This window comes from Amphibalanus amphitrite, unplaced genomic scaffold (assembly GCF_019059575.1).
Source record: "Amphibalanus amphitrite isolate SeventyFive unplaced genomic scaffold, NRLGWU_Aamphi_draft 000070F_arrow, whole genome shotgun sequence".
Taxonomy (NCBI): domain Eukaryota; kingdom Metazoa; phylum Arthropoda; class Thecostraca; order Balanomorpha; family Balanidae; genus Amphibalanus; species Amphibalanus amphitrite.
In genome coordinates this window covers 761280-775326 of record NW_024881566.1, presented here as the reverse complement: position 1 = coordinate 775326, position 14047 = coordinate 761280, and the positions used below count along the sequence as shown (strand labels likewise).

Genomic DNA, 14047 nt, shown 5'->3' with positions numbered 1-14047 from the left:
GCACCACAATGTTTATTGCTGTCCTGTTTCCAGCACCGCAATGTTTATTGCTGCCATGTTTCCAGTGCCAAGATGTTTATTGCTGCCATGTTTCCAAATTCCAGCACCACAATATTTATTGCTGCCATGTTTCCAGTGTCACCGGGTGTACTCGGACGCCTACCGGTCTCACGTCTCCTCTCCGAGTAACGCCACGCTGGCCGCCTATTTCGACGCCCACAACGCCTACGTACAGCAGCTGCACGCCGCTAACGCCATGGTCAGCGAGTTCAACGGCTCCACGCACCCCCAGCTCCTGCAGGTAGGGTCTAGTGAGGATACTGTTGCTGCAGGTAGAGTATGATGAGGTGTTCATAGCTGCTGCAGGTATAGGGTCTAATCGACCGGAGTATATTCCATTTCATTATAAGGGAAGATGAGCGACGAGCGTCATGATGGCTGCAAGCCTGAGAATTAGGAGCACTGCACAATTCTTTGTTGTGCATGTGCGTTTCCATCGCAGGTGGCATAATGCGAATTGAGATAAGAAAATAAATAAAAGGACCTATGTATGAACTTTGTCGTGTCGTGAAAGCTCAGTAGCGCTGGCATGTCATTGAAACGGCAACCTTGTATATGTATGTGCAGTTGCACATAGAACGACCCCGGCCATCACGGTATCTCATTTAAGGTTGTGAGATCAATGTGCTGCAGTTTAAGTACTCCTACATTTCCTCCGTTTCGGCATATTAATTTCATTGCCGTGCCTAGCTCTGCCATGCAGGAAACCGCCACAAGCTGCAAACCCTGAAATGCTGCACATAACTCGGTCATGCCTTCGTTCATATTCAGAAGTTCAATAGCGCGGCCCGTTTTATTGATGGATCATTAAATGATGATGTACGAAGTTGTGGGTTAGTTCTCAGAAGTCCTTCAATAAACTGATCTCTGGAACTGAAGCGACCTCCAATAGCATGCCATGCCGAATGTCAACTGCCACCGAGGAGAGGTGAACCACTCCCCTTTGAACAACAAAGTTTGGGTAGCATATTATAGCAGACAAGCTTTTCTCATCCGCGGCTTTGCCTATTCAGAATGAACTGCTCCCAAAGCCATATGTGGATTTTTACTGCCTCAATATCTGGCCGCCGACTGCCCGGCACGGCATGCTATAAAACCACGGGCCCACCTCATAAGCGGCCATATATTAGGACAAAGCTGGGTCAAACGCTTTATCGCGGGATGTTTTGGCCACATCTTCTATTATAAGAACGTAGCCGCAAATACATCGCATTTCGTTAGTTTCATACACAAGTGCATGCATATCCAAATTAAAGGACAGTTCGGAATCCTCGACCTTTTAGCCAATAGCAATGTTCTTTACTATACTTCATGGTCAATTTCGCTTAAGAACTTTGCAAGATCATACTCCAGCAAAGCGTTAAAAGAACCGATAAAGGCCTTATCGCACGACGCCTTTAATGATTTCTTGCAGCTCTTGTATTTGGAAACTGCCCTTAGATTTCGACCTTTTCCCTGGACTACATCCGGCCGTTCAGAGTGCGCATAATGCCAACGGAGTCTGCCATTTCGCCAGACCAGTCCGGGTCGATCGGCTAAACCTCCGAAAGAAACCAGCGAGAATAACGAAATTACAGAGCTTCAGCTCAGTCCGTGGCATTATGTGATCGGATTAGCTCCCCCTGTCCACGTCACTGGCGTCTGGGGCGCTGATTGGTCGAATTAGGGACGGATGCCGCCTGTCGAGCGCCAATCAGCGACGGCGCTTCGGTCACCGCCGCGGGCTCAACTGCGTGTCAGACGGCAGGAGGATTAAATTACGCAACGGCCGGGTCAGACTCAATTACGGAACGACTTGTGACGGGACGGGAATGGTTACTGACGAGGATATCCGCCGTGGATGAATGTCATGATCTGTAGGGTGCTGACATTTGTGGTGATTGGCCATTGAAATTGTATGCCCACCCATAGACGTCTTTAAATGGTATTAAGAATTGATGGCCTACCTGACTGTCTAATTCTACCCTTCTTTTCAGTGTTTTCCGTTACGCCAACTGCCTTAATTAATGCCCAACTTTTTTGTCCTCAGGAGCTGGAGGAGGTACAGAGTGACGTCACCTCCATAATCGCAGACAGCCTCCTGCTGGCCGCCGACCTCGTCACCTGCAAGGTGAGACTATCGATACAATGACGTCATCGGATGGTATGACGTCACTGGCGTGATTTAACGGCGCGGTGATACTATGTTGCTTACACTCGTGTAAAATTCACAGGCACCAATTTGTGATTGTGAGGTGTTCGTCTTGCGATACTCGTACGTGATTTGAATCGTTCGATATTATCCGCCATCCTGTGACTAACACGTCTGTTTTTTATGATTACCTATTGTGTTGCTAGCTTTACTCGAATGTCTATGTCCTGAAATATTTCAATCCACCCCTACGAAGGAACGATGGAAATCTTGTAGCAAATTGCATTGAAGTGACGCACATACCTATGACGTCTTCACAAATAAGTAAGGTTACCTCAGTCTAAAACTAAGCCACCAAGCCGCAAAATAAACTCGTTTCCCAGTTAAAATGAGTGTTGTGACGATGATGGGACCCATTCGTTCACGGAAGAGCGTGCTCGCATCACAGGAGTCTGCTCCAAACACGAAGTGGAGAGCTGGTTATGAGATAAACGTCTGATGGCTCTTTTATGACGTGACGCTAACATTTACACCTCCTTTATGGCGCCCCAGAGTTTATGAACACCGCTCCAAGATATCCGTGGTCTCATTTTACGGTGGGCTGGCAACCAGAGATATTGTGATGAGTCCCCTGCCACCCGGTGACGAAATTTCAGCTTGTAAGAAGCTTACATGCACACCGCTTAATATTATTACACAGGCAGCATTTGATGGCCATTTAAAGTGACCATCCCACCTTAACATTAGTTTTGAGTTGAGATAGCCAAAATGGGGTCCCTGGCTTGCACTTACCGGTTTGAGCACTCACAAGATCGAGAAATGACTCAAATCGAAAATATATAATTTCAAAGATCCAGCACTTGGATTCAGGGGGGCTAATGCATTAGAATGCCCCTCTGAATGTGTGACATCAGCGCACATCTAACGATTTTATATCTTTACTAAAACGGTTGGTAGCACACGATGGTATATGCTGCTTTGCGCAATGCGCGCAACAAGTGCCGCACTTTCAAATAAAGTCGCTAGGAACAGTGGAGATCCCAAAAAGAAAACAAAAGTAAAAATCTAATATCTTGAAAATCGGTGAATATTTTTTATGAAATTTGGTAGATGTTCGTTATCGTTCTTTCTAAACCGAGCGACATCACTTTCATGTGAATTCATTTACTTTTTGAAGGTGGGAGGGTCCGTTTCATGTGGTCAAAGATATATACTACACATAGTTTGAAGTCCTATGCATTGCCTATTCATTGTATTAAAACCATAAATATAGAAAAGAAAACGGTTGTTTAAATGAGGAAAATATACGTAAATCTGAAGGTCCCAAACTTGAAAACAGTAAAAACTATAAGCAACCTCTTGCTTTGCCAGCGGCGCTGCTAAGGGCCGGCTCCGGCAACAGTTTCTCTCGATTGTCCGGAAATTCGCCCGTCGGACATAGTTCCGGAACAGCAGCCAGCCACCACCCTGACCTTTCGCTTCAAGGCGAAACGATGATTGCTATAGACTGATCAAAAGAAACCCAGCTGAAAGACGGCCAAACCAACGATGAAAAATTCCAGTCGTTTAGAAAATAACGAAGCAATGGCTACCTGTATGGTGATTGCTGATTTATCCTTAGATAAAGAACATTCAGTTGCCTATCATTTTTTTTTTTGTATTTAGGGCCTTGATCATTTTGTTTTTAGAAAGGCCTATAATTTTATCGTATTCTGGAAACATTTATTTTTGGTAGGTTGCATTCTGCACGCCTGAGATCTAGGACCTGAACGGCCTCAGCAGCCCCTGGCCTCACCCGAGCGTTGTCCCTGCAATACAGCCAAATACGGGCAACGGACTCGCTCCCAGTTATCGTTGACATTAAATCCGATCAAATCGGAGCCATATGCGCCCTAGAATGTAACGTTTCAGCGGAAACTGCAGCCGTTCCGGGACTAGCCATTCAAGTGGGAATGAACGCGACTCGTTTGAATAGCTGCCCGTCGAATCGCAATGCCCCCGCGGTCAGCCTCCTAAGCGTGCCCGGACCTCTTCGAATTGTATAAAGCCGGTGGCCGACTTGCATAAGTGAGCCACGAGCTCAGAGCTCCTCTTTGATTCGAACGCATACACTATGTAATAAGGGTCACGAGCCATCAGACCTCAAGAAATGTCGGGATAGAAAAGTGAAAGCCTGATGAATTTGGCGACATACCTGGTATAGAAAAATGGCTGATGTGGCTACATTTGTAATGTTTTGTGAGCAAATCAGCAACATCGGTCTTACCCTTATAATCACGTTGCCCTGGAGCCCTTTCCGAAAGGGGATTTTATGCGTCACTGATCGTTTTTCATGGTATATCGCCTCTATGTGGTTAAAACACCATCCATCCATCGATGACCGAAACACCATCAATCCAAGGAATGAGTGCCAATCGATTTGACATTTATACTTAAAGATGATTCCCAAAGACTGACAGACTTCATGATTTATTTGGAATAAAAACTTAATTGGATAAAACAGAACACTGAGAAAATTAAGAGTTGAATATTGATTGCTGAACTTTCTATGGCTGCCAACCGGACACCGCCCAACTGCACCCTGTTTCGTTTGGTTTGGTTGAGCTTGGCTCTTTCGGTCTGACGAGACCATTGCAGAGTCGGAGGGATGATAGGAATTAGGGGGAGACGTTGGTCTGATCGGGTACCCTGGTGCTCCGCCGGGACTGGGCCCATCGCTTGGACAGGCCACCTAGTCCACCTAGTCCTAGTCCATCCAGCCCGAAACAGAGGGTTGAGGCGTGGAGGAGAAGGATTTGACTGTCCAGAGGATGGGAACGACGGGATGGCACCCGGTTTCAGCCGCGGCAGATGGCGCGGCCTGCTCGCTGGTCTACCTCGCCCTCACCATGTTCTCTCCTCCCCCAGACGGTGGAGCGCAGCCGGAGGTACGAGTCTCTCTGCACTCTGGCCCGCGGCGTCAGCTCGCGTGCCGACGTCACAGCCCTGTTGCGGCACGCGGAGCTTGTGCCTGCGGCCTCCTCTGTCAACGGCCGGCCAGCCCTCACCCCTTTCGTGCCGCCCAAACCTCCGGCCGACTCGAAACTGGGCGCAGTTCAGGTGAGTTCGCCCTAGATGGCGTCAGAGGTACAGATGTCGCCCGATATCGGGGTGGGTCTCGTCGGAGCTGAGGTCTGAAGATGTGCCTCTGTCGATCGTCGGAAAGGTGGCGCTAGCTAGGCTACGTTTTGCGATAGACCGAGCGTTGAGCATTGAGCATCAGTGCTGGGTAGGTGCGCATTTTTTTTAATGAATTTGTATGTACGCCATACGTCTTTCTATGCTCACGGCCAATCCACAATCACATCCGAGTCTTTGAAAATAGTTCCCTGTTCCGTGCCGTAGACATTGGCTGGTGAGAGGTCAATATGAGACGTGGAAAATCAGTTTCCTAGCTCGGTGAACAGAAAATATCGTTAGAAAATCACCAGCCATCTTATCTTATGCATAATGGGTAAACTATCTGCTTTTTACGCATTAGCCATCAGATTAAGAAGACGTAGAAAAAAATGAGAAGCAGGAAGCCTTACACGAAAGGAATACGTGTAAGTCTCACAGGTGGATAATTTTGTAAGGACCTGTTGGTGCTCGGGTGGTGCAAATCTGCTGCTCCAGCGCGCTGGCTTGACTTTGGAGCCGCAACAGATGGCAGGGTCAAGGGAAACCACGTTGGGGCGGCGGATCTGTGGTGCACGAACACGTACAGTTCCTTACAACTCGCCACCTTTGCTAAGTCCTAAAGGCTGTAACTTACTAGTTGAAAATAAAACTATAAATGCTATACACATTTAATTTAAAAAGGAATAATGACCGTTCAATGTTCACCGAGACCAGAGGTTTGAATAACCTCTTTTTGGGTGCGGGCTAGATGTAAACTGCGGAAAGGAGATGTCTGACAGTGTCATGGTGTGGACCAGTCCCGCAGGCCAGATGCTGAAGAACCCCGTCATAGACGGATGGAAACGTGATGCATTGTTTTATGCCTGAAACACATCTATGATAAATACGTGAGCGACGTTGACGTGGACTTTCACCTTGAATGTCTACGATGTTCCGATTGATTTTCTGTTAATTGATTAGTTCCGTTTGTTTTCGTCAGTAACTTTGGTACTCTTTCTGACATTTCCAAAAGTGGCGTGGGTATACATCCCACGCTTCTGCAGGTTACCTGCGACGACCACCGTCATGATATATGTACGCCTTACCGAGTATTGTGTTTGATGTGGCACAAAGGGCTGACAGTATTATTTATTATTCACTCTTTGTCTCTATAGCCAACTATATTTCATGTGAAAATAAAGGTCACCTACCTTAAATCGACATTGGACGAGACTTTCTGCCCTCTACCTGATCAACTCCTCAGGTATTATCGGTGTTCTATTAAAAGTCGCCCTTGCGAGATAAAAGTACGCGCGCCCGGCACACGTTATCGGTAATCAGCGCTGGTGAGCAGGGAGCAGAAACTTGAAAGGCAACGGCGCTACCAAGCGATCACCTTGATATCGTGCTTTGTTGTGAGCGCCGAGCTTCGATCTGCCAGCGATTGCCTGACGCAGGATGTGAACGGCATCCGGTCTAGCCTGGCGCCAACCAACTGGTCGTTTTCCTCAGCGCTTTTCCTGCGCCCTGCGGTAGCGTCTAATCACAGGCAGCAACATCGCTATGGAGACTCCCAGCTGCAAGATCAAAACGCAACCGGCATCTCCCCTGCCCCTGCCAACCGACTCCCGCCTGCCTCCTGCACAGGCAGTGTGCTGTCTCTGTGTCCTGCTCTGCGGTACAGTCTGTGTCCAATACAGGCGCTTCAACTGTGTCCTGCGGTACAGCCTAGATACAGGCGTTTCAACTGTGTCCTGCGGTACAGTCTAGATACAGGCATTTGAACTGTGTGTCGGGCGGTACAGTCTAGATACAGGCGTTTGAATTGTCTGTGTCGTGCGGTACAGTCTAGATACAGGCGTTTGAGCTGTCTGTGTCGTGCGCTACAGTCTAGATACAGGCGTTTGAACTGTCTGTGTCGTGCGCTACAGTATAGATACAGGCGTTTGAACTGTCTGTGTCGTGCGGTACAGTCTAGATACAGGCGTTTGAACTGTGTGCCCTGCGGTACAGTCTAGATACAGGCGTTTCAACTGTCTTCGTGCTCTGCGGTATAGCCTAGATACAAACATATGAGCTATACGCATTCCAGGCCCATCTGGCGCCTGGCAGGCTCAGTCTGAGACCCTCGCCCTGCCGACCTCTTGCCCAGCCACTCTCTGCAGTCCGGCGGCAGGAGAGGCCACTCTCCGGCGCATCTCTCGACTCAATCATCCCCAGCGGCGGGCAGCTGGCAGCGGCAGCCGCGCTGATTCGCGTTCCTGACCCGGTGGCCGCCTTTTTGGGCCGATTGATCGTTAGTGGCAGCTCAGCGCCTCTCACGCGATATCCGGCGGCCCCTTCCGGCTCAAGTGGAGGCGCCGAGAGGTCGGCCGAGAGCAGCCGAACGCCGCTGTCGCTGCCGACCCGCATCGACCGCCGCCGCCGGCTGCCAACAAATAATGCGCTTTTTCGTAGAGCGGCGCTTATCGTTGCCGGTCCAAATGATGATCGCTGCCATCAGCCAGTGAGCCGAGTGTTATGCGCGATATTTGCCGCGCCATGAGGCACAGTTTTCCCTCTGTTTTTGCTGAGCGATAGTCGTTTTGGGAGCTTTGATCTCGGAGCTGACTGGAAGTGCATAAACTTGGTCCATTCTTGTTTCTTCTGTTGGTTCACGCCAAGTGTTTGGCTCATCATTGTGCAGTGTAATAACTTAGAGTTAACTTAACTTACTTAAATTAACTTAGAGTTAGAGTTCTGCATGGCTGCAATTTTCCACAGCCTAGCCGCCCCGCAGCCGTGGCTCCACAGCCACAGCCGCCCACAGCCGTGGCAAACTGTGGGCAGCCAGCCGTCAGCCGGCCGTGAATACTTTCAATGAAATGCAACCAAATAGTATATAATAAGTTGTTTTTAGTTGAAACATATAGCCAAAAGCACATTGCAATGGGCTATAGATTCTCAAGCTCATGAAGCATCATAGGTTAAGTGGTTGTGTATCTGGCTTTAGGCCAAAGGCCTGAAGCCTGATGCGCAACACATGCCTACACAAGCCCTTGCAAGGGGGTAGGTACCTACATCAACAGAAAACATAAACAACGAGCCAGAATAGAAGCACTAGCAGTGTAGACATCTAATGCCAAATCCTGAAGCATGGTTGTGGGAGTGGGACAGAACAACAGACCCTGATGCTTTTCATTATCAATGTTAGGTATGGAAAATGAAACTGAAGTTGATGGACTGTCAAACAGTGATTGTCTAGTCAAAACTCTTGCTTCTTTCTTACCTTGCATATTTTCTGGGGTGTGATATGCCAGGCTTGAAGCAGCCTTCTGAGCAAGTCTCAAACTAATTTGATATGCAAGGCATCAAAACACTAGTGAGCATCCAAGAAAGAAAAACATTCATCTATTTTGATTTTTCCAAATAATGATCTTCGCTCAAATTCCCAAGGACGTGGGAGCCACAATTGCCTCTTTCAATCAAAAATTTTACTTGAGTTTTTAATGACGTCAATAGCAAAGAAGTGGTAATAAATTGTTTTGTGTTACTATAAACAGCCATAAAAATATAATTAATAAATAATAATGCTATACAGTTAAAAACTTGCTCTCAAACACAGAATAAGTATCAAATTTTTACATTTTCAGAAGAAGACGTCATTTTATTAGTAAAGTCAACAGCTCGCGTAAGAAATATTGTGTTCAGGGTTTTCACCGTCATGTGAATTACGATTTACGTGTTCAGGGTTTTCACCATCATGTGAATTAACCGTAAGTAAGGTTCATGCTCACTTATAATCTAATTCCATTGGCTTCGTTGATCAGCATTTTCTGTTAGCGGTCACTCACACACCAGTTAGAACATAAAGCGCCAGTTTTATATTATGTAATTGGACTTGCCGAAAATCCAGAAATACATCTAAGAGTTATTTTAGATAATATTTTATGAAGCCTTTACCTGCCTTCACCTAGGCGTGGTTTCTTTTTCTATTACCTGAAAGAATTATTGAACGCTCGTCCTCAATAGCTGTAAGGTGCTCTCCTAATGACCAGGTGAGATTGGTTTGAGAGGGATGTGACAATGCAACATGTTGCATTTTCTGAAACTGTCAAGCTCTTGATGATGAAGGAACAATTGGTACCTATAATTAGTATTCTGTACCAGAGTGCGAACTCCCCTACAGCAAATGGTAAAACCATTACAGGTTTTCAAAGGCTTCACCACTTTCAAGGCTGCTGGGCATCCTTTGCATGATTTTTACAGGCTAGACTGCTTATCAGAATGTAAAATTTAAGGATTTAAAATTTTATATTTGAGTACTTAAGATTAAGCTTGAAATCTCACAGCCGTGGCCACAGCCGTAGCCGTGTTCTTGGAGATATTTGCAGCCGCCCCGGCCCACAGCCGTGGGGCTGCAGCCAGCCGCGGCTGCAGCCGGCCGGTGCAGACCTCTACTTAGAGTCCTTTTCTCATACCCGTCCCTAATTGTGGCACAATACAATTTCTTTGCAGTCCGTAAACCATTCCCCCATGGGGTATTTGAACAACGTCTCTGAGCTCCGAGGTGAGAGTTTCAGCACATATAGACTATGTCCGCTATCATATCTGCGCACACAACATATGGAGTGGCACATATCAAGCACCGCACGTCACGCAACTGAGACGGTTTTCTTTGCCCGCAGGACGGCCCGGCGGCAGTGACCCAGCTTAGAGACGAGCTGGTACTCGACCGTCTGGCCTCGCTGTCGCTGCACAGCCGCTACGGAGCCCTGCAGCGAGAGGCCGTCGAGCTGGACACCAAGATACGCCAGCTGCAGGACTGCGTCGACAGCTTGGTGCGCCTTCAGCAGAGGTGAGACAGACTGGTACAGTGGTGAGATAGGCTGGTGTGTAAGTGAGATGGTCTGGTGCAGGGATGAGATAGCCTGCAGTGAAGGTGAGATAGCCTGGTACAGAGGTGAGTCAGCCTGCAAAAGAGGTGAAATAGTGTGCAGCAGAGGTGAGGCATGTTGAGACAGTCTGGTGCATGGTGAGACAGTCAGCAGCAGAGGTTAGATAGTCTGATGAGTCTGCAGTAGGGGTGAGACAGGCTGGTTCGCCTGTAGCAGACGGGAGACAATATGCAGCAGATGTGGGGAGGTTTCATGTGCACTTCCAGCCCGCTCGGATGGCAAAGATGCATTTTTTTGCGATTTCTCAGTTTGACAAGTTTTAGGCTGGTTGGACGTAACCTTGGAAAGACGTATTACGTCTGTTCTGAAGCAAGCGAGCTTTACGTGCTAAGGTTTAGCTTCACCGTATAAAGCTCTTAGAGAATCGCGTAGCGTACCTATTATAATAATTATCATAATGCTTCAATACAGAATTATTCACGGCCAACGCTGCGCTCACTATTCAATTTCTTTACTTTTTTCCTTTTTTAGCTCTCTATATTTTAAAGACGGCACCATTGTCAGAGGTATTTTTCACGCCACTCTGCTGCGTGGTGAAGGGTGGTCGATGCCACATGTCAGCAGCAATCTCCAGTTGGCAGCTCTTATCGATCGTTCAGTCAAAGTGAAGCCGGCTTTAGGGCAATTTACATTTGGGCAGGTGGGAGCACAGGGCTTTGTGATAACGGCATCCTAATGCAAATTTTTACCCATTGATGATGGTCCCAAAGAAATATTAACGTATATTTTCTGGCCACGGAGGACAAGCTGTTAAGGATCAGTAACTCCATCAATCATGATATTTTTATATTTCAGAGGAAATACACTTCTCTCAGAGGCATTGATGTCACTCACTTCTCACGTAAGATTTGTGTGGATGCTCATTTTGAGAAGTGATTAGCATTGTTCCTGCAGAGAGTGAACCCACACAATGAACCGCCTTATCCAGCGCTATTTCCCGGACTACAGTCTGTTTGGATTGCTGGTCGGAAGGACGCATAAACCACGCTGATTGACCGTAGCGGGCGCTGCGGCGGCCGTGAGCGGCCCGGCGCCGGCTGTTGGGGCCCTCCGGCGGCGCCCCGGGCCATACACCGGTGACATCTGGACGATAGGCTTATGCAAAGTGGCTGCCCCTGTGCTGGCGGCGGCTCGAAAAGCCAGCGGTCGATGACATCTGATTGGTCGGCACGTGGAGCGTGGCGGCTCTGAGGCTGGAAAGTGGGACAGCCTTTCTACGCTCTCCACGGTGGCAGATGCATTGTATATTTTTAATATTATTTTTCTTTTTCTTTTGTCAGGTTTCCTTGCAAGACAAGTTCCAAATAACTGCAAACTGCTCCAAAATATCTAGTTATGAACATTGTTGTTCAAATTTTACAGCGCCGTTTAAGTGGTATATAGAAATATGTGGTGAGATAAAAAAAGCGTGATGGAGTACGATGACAAGTATATTTGAAATTACCCCATTAGTGACAGGCTCCCATGGAGATTACGAATGTAATTATTTAATTATTAACGTAAGTAGAGTCGATTGCTTCTTTTATCGTACATTGACGCACATTCAATTTTTTTCTCTAAGCCGCCACTCAATAGCCGTTTTCACGACGGGCTATATCCGGTGAGTGCACGTAATTTGACCAAATCTGCACCTTATCTCTCTTACAGCAAATATCTTTATTTTATGAAGTTATTTCAGCGTTTTTATCGATGAATCTCTCTGATAATAAGACAAAGCAGGCATATAAGCAATTAGTGCAACCGTAGCTGATAGCTACTAAGAGATACACTGAACCTGATTTGACCAAATCTGCACCTAACCTGTAGCAGATGTGCACCAAATGTGTACCAGATGGCCGTCTTGAAAACTGCTATTATCGGGTGACCAGGAGTGCCCCCTCCCTCTATCCCAGCGACACACAGAACCTTACGCAACCACCAGGTCCAGAATAACTTAAAATTTCAAGTCGCGGCACTCCCTGCTGGCTGCTAGGAAATGAAATGCAATATTATGGATAACTAGAATATGAATAACTTTTTGATTACACTTGCACGTAAAACTATGCTTGTGTATCCCTACTTGCTTGCTGCAAAGATGAAAAACAAACTACGTTATTATAACAAAAAGTCATATATTGTTTTTGCCATGCAACAGCAACCAACGCTTGTATATATTAATTATTTGAGTTTCGCTGAAGGAAATGTTTATCAAGCTACCCACCGTTTATTTCAAATTATAATGAACCTCAATGCCTAGGTTGCATGCCATTTAATATGCACAACAGGATGCTCCACTGCATTTGGGTTGCAGTTTAGGACGTCTGGTGCTCAAACCATAGCATAATTAATGCCTAAAACCTTTTTTTCTGCGATCGTTCCATGCTTCAGGACCTGTGTTGTCGGAGGTAGGAGCTTATTCTGACGCCGGCTGGGTGCATTACTGCTGGCTTTTTCCATCAGACGTCAGAGAAATGCGCTGGCACAGTGGAATAAGTTGATGCAACACCCGGTACTACTGGAAACTTTGCAGTCAACCTGTAGCATTAGCATTGCTTAGGTCAATCCGAGTACATCCTGCTCTCTCTCTCTCTCTCTCTCTCTCTCTCTCTCTCTCTCTCTCTCTCTCTCTCTCTCTCTCTCTCTCTCTCTCTCTCTCTCTCTCTCTCTCTTTCTCTCTCTCTCTCTCTCTCTCTCTCTCTCTCTCTCTCCCTCTCTCTCTCTCTCTCTCTCTCTCTTTCTCTCTCTCTATCCCTCTCTCTCCCTCTGCCTTCCTTATCTCCACCTTTGCGCCTCTCTCGCCACCACCGTCTGAATCCATGACACAGACCGCAGCCACAGTAGCGGATGTGAGCCGACCGCCGCCGTCGTTGCCGACGCCGACCATTTCGATCGACGTTACCGACGAAGGCGGCATCCGCTCGCTACCGACGCAGCGCCGGCGGCGGCGGCGGCGGCGGAGGCATTCCGCCTGTCCGCAGCTGAGGCGTGCGGGCGGAGGTGCGGTGAAACGCACGGGGTCTACGATCGTGATAGGGACCCGAACAGGTAGGCAGGAGCTGGGCTGCACTGTAGGCGGGAGCTAGGCCGACAAGTAAGGCGGGAGGTGGATGGGTTGTAGGCGGGCGTTGGGCCCACTGTAGGCAGCAGCTGGGCTGAATTTAGGTGCAAGCGGGTCCCGATTCATCTGTGAGTGGATGCTAATCTGTGCTGGGTGTTCTATGTGTGTGGGTGTTTTTAAATGGAGAGCCAGAATGGATGAATGAATGGATTGTACCGGGAACGAGCCTGTTGAAAATATTATTATTTTCAAAGAACCATTTTGTTTGACATTTGCCAGCCCACGCTAGCTTTACCAACAGGAAAATAATTGGCTGCCGGCATTTGTATTTCTTTCAGTCTCCCTCAACTTAAACCAACCACACGAAAATGCCGATAATGTGAAAGCATATCATTTAGACTTGATTAGAGTTGCAAAGTTTTCCCCGAAGGCTGCTACCGGCACCGCCCCGCCCCACAAAAATTTTCTGGGATACCGGCATGCTACCACGCCCCAAGCAAAAAAACCGCCAAATTACCGGCATACTAAAAAACCTGCATTCTTGATTCTAGCTTACCCCTGGAAGAGTGCCACATTTTGGCAGTTTCAGTACCCCTCCCACCCGACAGCCATCCATTGTCCAACCACAATTACTGTATGCCTGGCCTATTCAAATACATTAGCCAGAGGGGTGTGGTAATAACTGGTGTAAGCAAATTGACCACGGTCAAAAATGCATTACCAGAATGCACTAAAGCCAACATT

The 14047-nt window shown here is 47.5% G+C and overlaps 1 protein-coding gene across 15 annotated transcripts in view; it reads left to right on the top strand.

The window, feature by feature from the left end:
* The window catches only part of LOC122379073, a 184527-nt gene that overhangs the window by 111898 nt on the left and 58582 nt on the right, over positions 1-14047 (top strand). For all 15 annotated transcript variants that reach the window (XM_043360995.1, XM_043360990.1, XM_043360993.1 and 12 more), the window contains 4 exons: positions 137-301; positions 2090-2170; positions 5099-5290; positions 9997-10166. In XM_043360995.1, the coding sequence (XP_043216930.1) occupies positions 137-301; positions 2090-2170; positions 5099-5290; positions 9997-10166 (608 nt within the window). The remainder of the gene's footprint in view (positions 1-136; positions 302-2089; positions 2171-5098; positions 5291-9996; positions 10167-14047) is intronic.